This window comes from Pelobates fuscus, chromosome 9 (assembly GCF_036172605.1).
Source record: "Pelobates fuscus isolate aPelFus1 chromosome 9, aPelFus1.pri, whole genome shotgun sequence".
Classification (NCBI taxonomy): domain Eukaryota; kingdom Metazoa; phylum Chordata; class Amphibia; order Anura; family Pelobatidae; genus Pelobates; species Pelobates fuscus.
In genome coordinates this window covers 41,810,091-41,824,818 of record NC_086325.1, presented here as the reverse complement: position 1 = coordinate 41,824,818, position 14,728 = coordinate 41,810,091, and the positions used below count along the sequence as shown (strand labels likewise).

At 37.4% G+C, this 14,728-nt stretch overlaps 1 protein-coding gene across 4 annotated transcripts in view; it reads left to right on the top strand.

The window, feature by feature from the left end:
* The window catches only part of DIAPH2 (diaphanous related formin 2), a 1,045,110-nt gene that overhangs the window by 521,131 nt on the left and 509,251 nt on the right, over nucleotides 1-14,728 (top strand). For all 4 annotated transcript variants that reach the window (XM_063431883.1, XM_063431882.1, XM_063431880.1 and 1 more), the window contains one exon: nucleotides 4,625-4,726. In XM_063431883.1, the coding sequence (XP_063287953.1) occupies nucleotides 4,625-4,726 (102 nt within the window). The remainder of the gene's footprint in view (nucleotides 1-4,624; nucleotides 4,727-14,728) is intronic.

Below are 14,728 nucleotides of genomic sequence, written 5' to 3'. Positions count from 1 at the left end.
CCCCAACATCCCTACAGCCTAACTTTATAATTTCCATATTCTCTATCTATTACTTAAATGAGTACACTAAACACTTCCCAAAAAGAAATATACATTTTGTTCATAGTTTGTGTTGTCTTGAGGACTTGAGTCACCCCCAGGAGTGCATTTTTAAGTCCTACTAATCCTTAGATTTATGCTTAGAGCTATGTGTGTATAGGAGCACACTTCACGTTAAGTGTAAGGCATTCTTGCAATCCACATTGTGATTTTAATGCTTGTCACAGAGAAGGATGGTCATTGATCATTGGTTTACAGCACATCCACAGTTCATCCTCAATCCTTCTCACTAAAAACATTTGAATGGCCTACATCTCATATGTAACTGCATCTAATGGAAAGATATGTAGTGGTTCATGGTTTTTGATTAATTCATTTGCGCAATTCAAAGGGTTTCAGAATAATTGATGTGTCCAAGATAGTGTCTCGGAATGTGGCTTGGCAATTCTAAGGTGGTTGCCAAACATGTGCTGCCAGAGCACCAATATGGCCACTCATCATGTAGTTTCAGGAGCACCAAGATGGCTGCCAACTATGTGCTTCAAAGAGCATAAGATGGCCACCAGCTTTGTGTCCTAGTGTAACCTAGTTACACTAACAATACACATCATGTAGTTACACTAACAATAGGCATCAGAAGAGTTACTGGAAGCCAACATATAATTATATGCATTCAATACCAACCCTTTAAATTTGTACAGCTATAATTTAGATTATTAGCTCCATCAGGTATGTTGGCAGAGGTATATCCGAACACACCAAATGGCAATCACTCGAAGTGCATCAAACGATAATGTTTAATAAAAAGATGTTAGAGAAAATATAACAAATATTAATAAACAATTTCTAGCTAAACAATTGTAATACAAACTATAATACTAACCTGACAATTATCTTTTGCAGTGCTAATTGTAAATTTCACATGATTGTAGTTAATAACAGATCAAAGGCTATCCAAACAATTTACTCTAAAAACAAGTATAAAAAAATATAAAGAAATTAGTGTCCCAGGATCCAAGAAATGAAGATGATGTTCTGCTCTCCTGGGTTAATCAGCCTCTGGATAAAGATTTGGGCCTAGAGCACACACTTGCAGTCTGAAAAAATTATTAAGGCTACCTGTGCAATGTACTGCTTCATCGCTGCTATCCCCAAAGCACTCCAAAAACTCACTGTCAAAACTATACAAAACAGCATCCAAGATAACAATAGTAACATGTACCTCCTTCAAGCCCATTCCCAGTCCATCAACCTGTCTCCTGACTCTGAACTGGTTAAACTGGTTTGTTAAAGCCAAGCTCATTCCAACAAAGGACAGGAAAGTTATTTGTTTGAATGTAACCCTCTGTGCTTAAAACTGTCATTTATGCGGGGAATATCTATTAAATGGTGAACTAATAACTTAGGGAGCGTTAAAATGTTAGTGGTTAATATAGTAGTTCTAGTGTTCATAGCCTCTCCCTGCAGGCATCACATTGTAAATGCTGCCTTTTAAGAGAAAAAGCAGTATTTACATTGCTGCCTAGGAACACCTCTAGTGGCTGTCACTCAGACAGGCACTAGGGCGACTTTTCTTGGTTAGGTCCTGCAATGTTTGCAAGACCTGCGTTGAGCATCGTCACTCTGTGCCTGGGGATGCTGAACACTGCCCATAGAAATGCATTGGATCAATGTATCTCTATGAGGAGAGGCTTATTGGCATAATGTTTTAATGCACATGCACAATAGCTTCACTATGGGAAAGCATTGATTGGCTTAGATCATCAATATTGGTGATCTCAGCTAAGGAGGCATGGTGGCCACAGAAGGATCAGCATGCTATAGAATGAAAGATAAGAAACCATTACCATTATACTTCAGAAACAACAATATATGTGAACACAACCCCAGTGAAAAAAACTATGTAATTTGAAGCAAACCAGGACTTCCCTGTGTTTTAGGTGAAGTATATACTTCAAACAGGGGCTGCCGGATACTTAAACTGCTAGCAAGTCACTATAATGTCAAGAATGCATTATTGTATTCCTAACGTTATAGAGCTCCTTTAAAAGTGTTCCTTTAATTTTATAATGGCTAACATTTGAGCAGTATACAATCATCAACGTTTCTACATTCCATTTGGCCAAATAAAGGCATATATTTGTTATGGTGGATGGATGGGGATGTTACTAGACACCGAACATGAAAAATGACATTGAAGTAGAGCAGGCATCTGGAGAAAGTCGTTAACAAACAGAACACTCTGATATTTGACTTTACAGCTTACCTGTTCCTTAAGGGTAGTAAGTCTTTTAAGATGATATTTGGATATTAAAACTTTTACTTGTTTTCAACTAACTTCATCTTATTTTATAACGTAGCTTTGGCCATATTCTTACAGTATGGTGTATAAAATTATTATTTTATTATACTGCCCAATCAGTCTAACATTCATACCATTGATTCTTGATATGCTAATCCACTGGATACAGTTCCAGGTTTCCCTTTGTACTGTAGTTCAATGGAAATGTTCCGCTTTTCTTACTATGGAGTAATTGATGCACAAGCAGTGTCTGCTGGTCACCTTTTTGACCTGGACATATTAGTCATGCAGACATTATTGCCTTAGGACAAAAGCCCATCATCTGAACTGCTTAAGATGTCTGCATTATTAAATTATAGGAGTGCTCAAACAGTACTTTTACAGTAGTTGGATGACTATATAAAAAGTATTTTTTCAGAGATACAGTCTATGCTGTAATTAAGTCTTTAAACAGTGTCTAAGAGGTTAAGGGGTCAGAAATCCTTTAATAAAATGGATTTTATTTAAAAATGTATTTCAAAAGAAGTTCATATGTATGTATAAGTGTTGTCTGACTTGTCTGCTCTGCTTTTTGCTGTTGCAATTATAGAAAAAGCTGTAAATAAGAAAATAGGAGCAAAATATATAAAAAAAAAAAATAACTCTCTGAACCATTTGAACAATGTTTTTAATAATTCAACTGGCATTCTGCCTTAAAGGAATATTATAAGTTTAAATTTAAATATATTTCTTTTTAACATTAGCGTGTTCGTAATTGCTTTAGATTATGGCCCCCTTTAAAAATAAAAATAAAAAAAATTAAATTAAATTAAATTTACCTGTAATCCAATGAGCGGACAATCTCATCTAAGCAGTTATTATGCCTCTTCTGAGATAATCAACCTTTGGGACCAACGGCACATGCAAGGATATTGCTGTTCTCAACCAAGCCAGGGTTCCTCATGAAGAATTATTAAATGAAATTCTTCTCTATGTGAACCGTTGGACATATACAGTATGGAATCATCATCTTTGTATTTCTAAGATGTTATTTAAGAAGTTTATTTGCGGTTTGTCTGACAGTCACTATAGAAGTGTTCTCTGACAAATGTAAATGATTACTTTTCTCTGAATAACAGGATTGCATCTATGCACCAGAACCACTACATTAATATGTGATGGTTAAAGAACAGTAAATGCACAGGCTATGTCTTGCTACTGTATTTCAGGTCAAGGGAGGGCTAGCAACCCTTGGCCTTAAAGGAATACTATAGTGTTTAACCTGTATCCCTAATGCTATAGTGACCCTGTCCCTGGATCTATATATTTCCTCAAAAAAAAGGATTACTTATCTTTTTCCAGCACCCAGATTATGGGCTTCTGTGTCATGTGACCAGGTTTTACTCAGTAAGTGCAGCAAAAGTGGCCTTTATCCTGCAATGTAAATATTATTGCATTTTCTAAAAAAAATCTGCAACATTTTACATTGGAGGGTTAAAAGGACAGGACCATTGCACCCAGACCATTGAGATAGAGTGATCTGAGTAACTATAGTGTCCCTTTAATACCTTTTTATATATAATGTTTTATACACTAAACCCAAACAACAACTAGTGTTTGTTTATTTCTACCTGTAAGATGAATAAAACCTATCGGCTTAACTACATATTGCAGTATATCCTTCTGATATCTTTGAAGATGATGTATTCCCTAAACGGTTATCTACGCCGAGTTGAACAAAATATAGTCAGTTTGGCAAAGCTGATGATTTGGGATGCATTATGCAACTTCCAAGGTTATTCACTAACAGTGATCTATTGAAAATATGTCAAGTAAATTGTAAGGCCAAATTAGCTCAACTGGAAATGGCTTACTTTACATCTTTAACTTACTTATTTTGTACTAAAATTTCCATGTCACTGGTGGAATATTTATAGTTCACAGTTTAATAAATGCACTTGTTTGTTTTTTTACTTTTCTCAATGCAGTGTGTGTTTTTCTTGATCAATGCAATGTTTGTTTTTTTCTTGTACATATGTTCAGAGCGGTCATGCATAAAAAGGTTTCCTGGGGCAAACTTGTGGAGTGGAGTTGTTGTTATGAAAACCAATAGATCCCTCCTTCTGATTGCTCACTTCGTAACCTTTTCCCCACAACGGTACATTTTTTTTTCCCACCCAAGCACACCTCTACATATATGCTTGTATGGATCTTCTAATATTCTATAGTAAACATTGCAAACTGCAGCTTTTGTATTTCAGAGAGATATTTTGAACCCAATATATGTGTTTATTTTAATTGCAGAATCTTATAAAGAATCTCCCAGAGCAGAAAGAATTAAGTGCACTGGCCCAGCTGAAAAGCGAATATGAAGACCTGTGCGAGCCAGAACAATTTGGAGTTGTGGTATGTACCGAAAACAGACCAATAATTCAGCTGGGGTTTGTCATCTGTCAGATGGACTAAAAAGAAAGACATTTCAATTGTGTATTGATTTTTCCATTATAGTAACTACTTACATTGCCGCGTGTGAAAACTGGCCCAATGCCTTTTGGTAATATTATTTATCAGAGGCTGGTCAGATATAAAAAGAGCGGAGAGATGATTCTGAAAGGTAGCAATAACCTTATATATTCCACTCAGGTAGTTATGACAGGTTTTTTTTATATATGCATAGCACATGAGTATCTAGAGATAGCAGTGAAAATTAAAACATCTAATTCTTTGCTGTGTGTTCCATTGTCATATGGAATCCTGTGGGATTTAAACATGTTGGAATGTATGTGTGCATAAGTGTATGCGAATGAAGGTTTGTGAACCGTGATTTTCATATAAATCTAAAACTAGAAATATAAGATCTATGTGATTAAATCAAATAATACAAAGATTATATTTTTCCGGTTAGCTACACGTCAACTTTATTTAAGTCATTTTCTCTAAACAGCAAGGCTTCAACTATTTGATATAGCTAGACAGTCTTGTAGCGGTTAGTTATAAATATATCTAGACAGTCTTGTAGCGGTTGCTTGTAGATATATCTAGACTGTCTTGTAGTGGTTACTTGTAGATATATCTAGACTGTCTTGGATTGGTTGCTTGTAGATATATCTAGACAGTCTTGTAGCGGTTCCTTGTAGATGTATCTAGACTGTCTTGTAGTGGTTGCTTGTAGATATATCTAGACTGCCTTGTAGCAGTCGCTTGTAGATATATCTAGACTTTCTTGTAGCGGTTGCTTGTAGATATATCTAGACTGTCTTGTAGCGGTTGCTTATAGATATATCCAGACGGTGTTGTAGCAGTTACTTATAGATATATCTAGACTGTCTTGTAGTGGTTGCTTGTAGATATATCTAGACTTCCTTGTAGCGGTTGCTTGTAGATATATCTAGACTGTCTTGTAGCGGTTGCTTATAGATATATCCAGACGGTGTTGTAGCAGTTACTTATAGATATATCTAGACTGTCTTGTAGTGGTTGCTTGTAGATATATCTAGACTGCCTTGTAGCGGTTGCTTGTAGATATATCCAGATGGTCTTGTAGCAGTTACTTATAGATATATCTAGAGTGTCTTGTAGCGGTTGCTTATAGATATATCTAGACTGCCTTGTAGAGGTTGCTTATAGATATATTCAGACGGTCTTGTAGCAGTTACTTATAGATATATCTAGACTGTCTTGTATTGGTTGCTTGTAGATGTATCTAGACTGCCTCATAGCAGTTGCTTATAGATATATCTAGACTGTCTTGTAGCAGTTGCTGGTTTTAGAGCATGCTACAACATTTGAACCTAGTTAAGGTCTGGACTTTTGTTTGTTGTGCTTTATTACGCAAAGTAGATGGTGGGAACCGCACTCAATCCCAGCGGCCAAGGGTGCTCCGGATCAGGACCAGCAATCCCAGAATTATACACGAAAGAAGAAAGGACCACAGGCACTCCAAATTGAAACCGTATGCAGATTTATTAGGAAAAAAATGCAACGCCAAGCAACGTTTCGACCAACAAAGGTCTGTTTCAATTTGGAGTGCCTGTGGTCCTTTCTTCTTTCGTGTTGTGCTTTATTAAGCATATTCTGTTAAGCTTTGGCTTAAAGACATAGGCCTGTAGAATGATGGTATTAGAGGGACTTAATAATGTACTTTGATATGTGCTAATGTAATTGGGCATGTGAGTGAAGAGTGGATTACGTGGATGGATCCAGGGAATTGGGGTTGGGGTTAGGTATCATGGAGATGGAGTAATATAACAGATGCTATTTTGATAAGGGAATAATTGAAATGGGAGTAATGGGGTTTGGGCTGAGAGTGCTTGAATGTGATTAATTGAGGCCAAGGGGAGGAGAGTGATGAATGGGGCTAGGGGTTAGGTGGGACTGGTGGGGAAGAGTTTACAATCAGGGCCGGCCTAAGGCCTTTAGGCGCCCTGTGCAAAAAATCTTCACATCGCCCTCCTCCCCGTCATCCATGTATGATGTAATGTTTGTGTTGTCTGTGTATGTGATAGTAGGAGTGATGACTGTGTGTGATATGTATGCTATGTGTTGGCTGCATGTGATATTTGTAATGGGTGTATTAACAGTGTGTGATATGCATGTATTGGTTGTATGTGATATTTGTGCTGGGTTTATTGGCTGTGTGTGATGGTTATTTAATTCAGATAAAAACATGCATTTAGGCCTGTGTGTGAAAGCAGGTGTATATTTTTTGCAGAGTTATGCGCACACAGTCAGATGCACACAGTTATACATATACACTGTCAAATCCACCACATGCACACAGGCAGACAGCCACACACACACACATACACATACAGTCAGATGGCCATACATACACAGGAAGACATCCACACACACAGAGGCAAGCAGTCACACACACAGGCAGACAGCAAAACAAACACACACAGGCAGACAGTCACACACACACAGGCAGACAGTCACGGGCACACACAGGCAGACAGTCATACACAAACACGCAGACACATAGGCAGACAGTCACACAAAAATACACACACACACAGGCAGACAGTCATACACACAGGCAGACAGTCATACACACACACACACACAGGCAGACAGTCAGACACTCACACACACAGACACACACACACTGGCAGGCAGTCATACACACAGACACAGACACACAGGCAATCAGTCATACACACACACAGAGGCAGACAGACACACACACACACACACACACACACACACACACACATGCAGACAGACACACACACAGGCAGGCAGTCATACACACAGACACACACAGGCATACAGTCATACACACACACATACACAAACACACACACAGGCAGACTATCACACAGACACACACACACACAGGCAGACAGTCATACACACAGGCAGACATTCATACACACAGACACACACACACAGGCAGTCATGCACACACACAGACACACAAACACAGACACACACACAGGCAGACAGTCTCACACACACACACAGGCAGACAGTCACACACACAAGCTGACAGTCATACACACACACATCAAATCATACGCAGACAGTCATACACACAGACACACAGAGAGTCACACTCACACTGACAATCACACAGTTACCTGTGGAGTTCATTGTGGAGGCAGTGCAGCTCCTGGAGACTGTTTGATGGGGAAGCAGGGACTCCTTCCTGCTTCCCCTGCATCAGTTATCTGGCGCTTTTAGCTCCACCCCACCGCACGGAAGCTCCACTCCTGCCGCATGGGAAGCTCCGCCCCACCACACAGTAAGCTCCGCCCCACTGCAATTTTTTTTATTTATTTTTTAAATTCCGGCCAGCCATGTGTGAGCTGTGTCGGTCGCAGGGTGCCCCCTGGTCTATGGCGCCCTGTGCGGCCACACAGCTTGCACACCCCTAAGGCCAGCCCTGTTTACAATCCACAGTTCCTTTCAATTGCTAGCTCTTTTGAGCATGGTCCTCATCAACCTATAAAGTGCTGCGGTACAAGTTGGCACTAATAATATTATTACTAATAATAATAATAATAATAATAATCACAAGATTTCAGGATGATTGCATGCTACAGTTTAGTGATTAACACAACGTTTGCAGGCTTTGATACCCTCTAGCTTTTAGTTTGATTTTACACACTTCTCCATTCACTGTGTTCCACTCACCTGCCTGTTCTCAACCCTTTCTTTGCATTTTTACATAATTTTTCATATTATTATTTTTTAGCTTTAAATACTGTTTCAGTTATAAAAGAAGTGCCTTGATAAAACTCTATGGACTTAAACGATGTAAAAGCACGATTTAACTGCGTATTTGCTTTGATTTAAGCAGACAACTTGCAGACATACATAATTAAAAAAAATATATATATATAGATAAATATAGAGAGAGAGAGAGAGAGAGAGAGAGAGAGAGAGCAAGCGTGAGAGCGCGAGTTGGGCCAGTCTTTGTTCATATTTATTTGTTTTATTCTGCCTTCAGCATTTGTTAAAAAGCATGTTTGTAAAGAGTTAAATTGTGCAGATAAGATATGCAGCTTTCACCTTGCACAAAGAACATCTTAAAACTTCATTTCAGATGACAATATAACCAGATCGTTGTGATATATCACTTTGATATTAAACGAGGGGAACTTGCCCACAACGGCAGTTTTTAATACAAGAAATAAGTAGAGAATTCTGACCTCACTTGGCTCTGCTAAATTCCCTAGCCTACCCAGAGTTGCCTAAGAAAACTGAAGGCTCTTATAACTAAACAACTTTTTATGGATGACTGTTGAACAGACGGAGGTAATTGTCTAGCCTGGGATTTGTTACGGGAAGAGTAACTAAAGCTCAAATCATACGCAGTACAAAAAAGATATACTGAATGAAGTTGCCTCAGAGTCTGAAGTGCTTCTTCTTTCACAATTTAATTCAAATCATATCAAAGAATTCCGATGACCAGATGATACCAAATCTCTCCATATGTAGTCACATGACTCAGAGATCCAATAGGGATATACCACATTTTTATTTTGTAGCTGAGAAAAATGGCATCTTAATTTGGCAATACATCATTTTATTTTCAGAATATTTCATATATTACAGTTGTTATTTTATAAAGGAAGGGGATGTTTTATCTTTGCTGTTTTTATGAGTTCCTGTTCTTTGTCATATAGTCAGAATTTTACTTCTGCTGTTGAAATTTGATAGCTGAGCTCAGCCAATAGTGAGTTGTGAAAAGAGTAGAAAGGCGCACTATAACTGCTTCATCTTGTTGAAGTAGATATAGTGTCTGAAGTGTCCTGACATTGTCTTTCCATTCACCATTAAACTGCTTTTAAAGGAACACTATAGTCACCAAAACAACTTTGGATTAATTAAGCAGTTTTGGGCTTTAAATCACGCCTCTGAAGTTTTACTGGACAATTCCATGCCATTTAGATGTGAAATCATTTTTGTTTTTGTTAATGCAGCCCTAGTCACACCTCCCCTGGCTGTGACTGATACAACCTACATGGAAACAAAAAATGCCTTCAATTTCATTCAGATGTTACATACTTTAATAGTTTGTAAATTGAACTATAATTACATACAGGAGGCCCCTGCAGGGTCTAGCAAGCCACTAACAGATCAGGAGATAAGAAATTCTAATCTAAAACAAATTTGCAATAAAGAAAGTGTACACATTAGATATTTCTTTACAGGAAGTGTTTATGAAGGCTGTGTAAGTCACATGAAGGGAGGCATGACAATGGCTGCATAAACAAAGTGATTTAACTTCTAAATGGCAGATAATTCAGCAGTGAGACTGCAGGGACATGATCTATACACAAAAAAACTGCTTCATTAGGCTAAAGTTGCTTTGGTGACTATAGTGTCTCTTTAATGATTTAATGCTAAACAATAGTTCCTGGCAGCTCATCCCCTCAGGGCTGCTTGAGCTAATGAAGAAGCATTAGCCTGAGCAGCAATGGGCGACTGTGATTGGCTGAGAATATCACATGGATGACTGCATTCTTAGTGCTTTTCTATTTATGAATCAGCATGGCTATAAGGAAGTGTTTAATCTCTACCTTAGCCATACCACCAGTAAGGGCGGGGCTATGGAAAGACAGGGATCCTCATTCAGTGTTAAGTTGTTCACAATGGTTTAATACTGAATGAAGGGACAATGCCAGGGAACTGCAGGCACTAGAACCAGTTCAATGAGCTGCAATAGTTATAGTGTCTACAATGTACCTGTATGTTACCTTAAGAATCATGGGCTATAGGATAAAGGCATACTCATCTTTACCTTTATATTTGAATTTTTTTTTTAAACTCAATGAAATAACAAATAGCAGCATTTTTATTCAAGAGGTTAATCTGCAAAAAATAAAAAAAGTTTACATTACTAAGTGTAGTTAATTAGTATACCTAGAGAGTCTGTACTGCGCCCTAGATTCACATAAAATATTAGACTTTTACAATCGATTCAAACTAAATCTCAATTCTTTTGAATTTTTCTTTTGTGCTCAAGTTCAAAAAGAAAATGTGAGCTAATGCCACTAACAGTATACAAAATACCTGAACAATCAACATTAAATATTAAATATAATACAAAATTGTTCAAATATTATATAATGTAACATATTATTGCAAAAGGTATCATGGACTGACTTTTGTTCCACATACCCACTTCTAAAGATTTTTTGGGATAAAATATTCAATCTAAAATGTGAGTACATTTTTAAATAAACCTGTACATTTTCTTGTGCCATCTGTGAAAAGGAACACTATAGGCACCCAGACCACTTCACCAGGCACCCCATTAGTCGTTATAAATCATTATAATGACTATAAATCATTGCAGGTTTTGAAAAACTGAAATAATTGCATTGCAGGACTAAGACTGCCTTTAGTGGCTGTCAATCAGAGAGCCACTAGAGGCAATTCCTGCTTGGTAGTTGACTTTTGATCGTAAAATCCCCATAGGAAAGCACTGAAGCAATGCTTTTCTTTTCTTGTGGGGAGGGCCTAATGTGCTAGCAGCGCTTGCCGCACATTAGCCCCCTGTCGGGTGATGTTGGGGGAGGCAGAATACGACCCAGTGCCAAGGGAGATCGGCACTAGACTCGGGTAACTGTCACATGGGCTTTTTAACCCTTACAGTGCTGGTGAGCTGCATGGGAGGTGAGGGGGAGGTGAGGGGGTAGTAGGGGGGAGTATAGTACACTCCAAACATTATAGCCACTACAGTGCGCTTGCTCCCACCAGTGTGAGTAGTTAAATTGTCTTAGAACAGAAAATCTCTGCCTGAAGTAAACCCACTGGTGCATTGCTTAGCTCTTTGTCTGAAAGTTATCGGCTCACAACCTAAGACAGTGAGATGGTCCTGCATTACAGGGTTTAGCTCATGAGGGCTAACAGAAGCTCCATTAGAGTGTACAGAGACACAGGAAGTGATGCCCAGCAGATACCAGGTAAGAAGTCAAACTGTTCCAAAATAATTTGACAACTTACATTGGGAGGCCCCAAAGAACTATTGGTACCATAACCACTACAGTTCACTTTAACATCGATGGTGTTTAGAGTGTTCCTTTAACCCCTTAAGGACCAAACTTCTGGAATAAAAGGGAATCATGACGTGTCACACATGTCATGTGTCCTTAAGGGGTTAGGCATTTTAAATGGTGTTGGGGTGTTTCTGTATACGTCCATGCAAAATACTTTTTAGGCCATGTGCCAAGATCAGTAGAATATTTCACTATACCAAATTCAGGTGCCTGTAATACAATGTATTGCAGGGTCAGCAAATATTATGGGATGTTCCAAAGGAATCAAAATGATACGAAGACTGGGGTTATATAATTAAGCTATCTATGATAAACTACAGGAATCTCTGTTGCATTTATTTTCCACTTTGCATAGATCATTTCTAACCTGTTTTACAATCCCTTTGTCTACAATCACTTTCTCAATTTCAAATATAAAAAAAAAAGTAATGATTTGGTAATAATAGTATTATTTTCTGTAGACACCGGAATGCCAATGTCATTGATGGGAGACACGGGTCAAGTCATTTTATCAGCTCCTATATGTCAGCCACATATAATTAGATTTCTATGTATGCATAAGTAAAATGCATCGTTGATGTAAGGTCTTTGCATTACATCAGAACTGCATAATATTATTCATGTGTGACTATAAATACTAGAGGTGAAAAGACTAATCATGTTTTAGAGTGCTGATGAATACATTGAACCTTAATGAATACAGTAGAATTATCTCTATGTGTGTGAGTCCTGCTGACTGTGTTGGTCAGGTATCCTTATGGGGGAAACACATGGATGGTAGTATTAAATGCCAAAATGTTCTAGCTCATGCTCCTAAACAGAAAGAAGAATGTCTTAAAATAAAATGTGTAGTAAAGCAAAGAGGTCCAGGCACTCCTTGGCTCAAAATAGGCACTTTATTAGAACCACAGCAATGTTTCGACCATCTTGGTCTTTTTCAACATGGCTCAGACTGATAGGAGTGAGTGCAGTTCCCTACACACTCTGCAAGGATTAAAATAAAATGTAAGCAGAATACTAATTGAGTATTCACTAAACTTGAAAATGTGAAACAATTAGTAATGTTGATGAATGTTTCCATTTGACAATTTATAGCCCCATTGTTAATTCTCAACAATTCATCTTTTGTACTATTATTATTATTATTGCCATTTATATAGCGCCAACAGATTCCGTAGCGCTTTACAAATATTTATATCAGTAGATCTATGTGGTCCACGGTCAGTATTTTGCTTTGTAGTACAGAGCTCATTAACAATTGTCAGAGTTGCTAGTCTAAAGTTGCTGGTTAACAATGAGTTTCAGTTACTTCTTGGCAAAATTAAATCATTGCTATAACATTATCAGTTGATAATATCGCTATAACTATGACTTTGTTGCCATTTTTTTTTTTTTTTTCAAATATATCATATTTAGAATAACACGTGTTACCAAAGTCACACTACAGCTTTAAGATCTGCAACTTTTCTGGGCAAAAATAACATTGCCAATCTTTTAAAAATGTTGCATGATTCCAGTCCCCATCTTTCAAAAAGATACAAAGAACACGTGAAAGCATCTAATTTCATCTACCTATAATAATCCAATTGTAACTACTGATAAACACTTGGCATATTTGGTGTGGGGGTGGGGCGTTTGTAAGGGACATTTTAAATTAAAATAAATATGGAGGTATTTATGTCCTTGATTTAATAGTTGTGGATACGTTTTCACAGTAAAGTTTGAAAATACTAATATATCAAAAAATATATTGTATTTAAAAAAAAACTCAAAATATAAAATCTTTTAAAAAGCTTATTTAAAATAATGAAATTGAGGCCTTAATTAAATTTCCAGGTATGCAGGCACTGTAATATTTCCATGTGTAAACTAAGGAGGCTATTTCCTCTGTGATACAGAAGGTAATGTAAGTTTATTGCAAGTGTCAAATACAAATAAAGTGTGGTTATGTATAATATTGCATTTTGACAGGTCACATCAGATTAACCCAGAACAGATTTTTTTATAGACATAATTGCTCTGTTACATCAGGATATGTCAAGTCTTAAAATATGTTACAAGGAAATGGTTATGGTCCATATTTCATTAATTTGTTCCTGTTGCCCAAGGGTTGTTTAAAGTGTATGTTTGATGCTGTAATTAAAATAACTTTCTTTGTAGCATTTTAATCTCTACAACTGATGTGATTTTGTTTAAATGTAAAAACAAACATGCATTATGAATTGTAGATGAAAACCAATAATTCCGTAATGTAAGTTATTATTTGCTAACTTTAAAGCACCAGTGACCATTATTACTTAAGGGGACACCCTAAGAACCAGAAACACTACAGCTTAATATAGTGGTTCTAGTGCAAAGAGCTTATCCCTGCGGTATCAGAAATGCAAACACTGCCTTTTCTGTGTTTACATTGCTTCAAAGGCCACCACCAGTGTCTATCACTCAGCCTTTGAAGATTTATTGAAAAGATACATCCAGAAAAATCTAGGATAAATACACATTCATTATCCATCTAGCCACAATAATGCCAAATAAGAAAGTAGATTATCTTAGAGCAGGGATAGGCAACCTTCTGCACTCCAGATGTTGTGGACTACATCCCCCATAATGCTCTTATACACATAATGCTGGCAAAGCATCGTGGGAGGTGTAGTCCAAAACATCTGGAGTGCCAAAGGTTTCCTATGCCTATCTTAGAGGTTCTGTATAAAGCATATATCCTGTATGGTAATGAGGTTTCATGTAAGTCAGGGGTGCCGAAAAAGTAGATCCCCAGATGTGAACATCTATTCCCACAAACCACAAAACATGGTTGGCCAACACAGTTATAATTGATTGGCTTAAGTTCAAATAATTACTGTAGACACTTATAAAAGGTGAATTGTGCAGGTTGCAT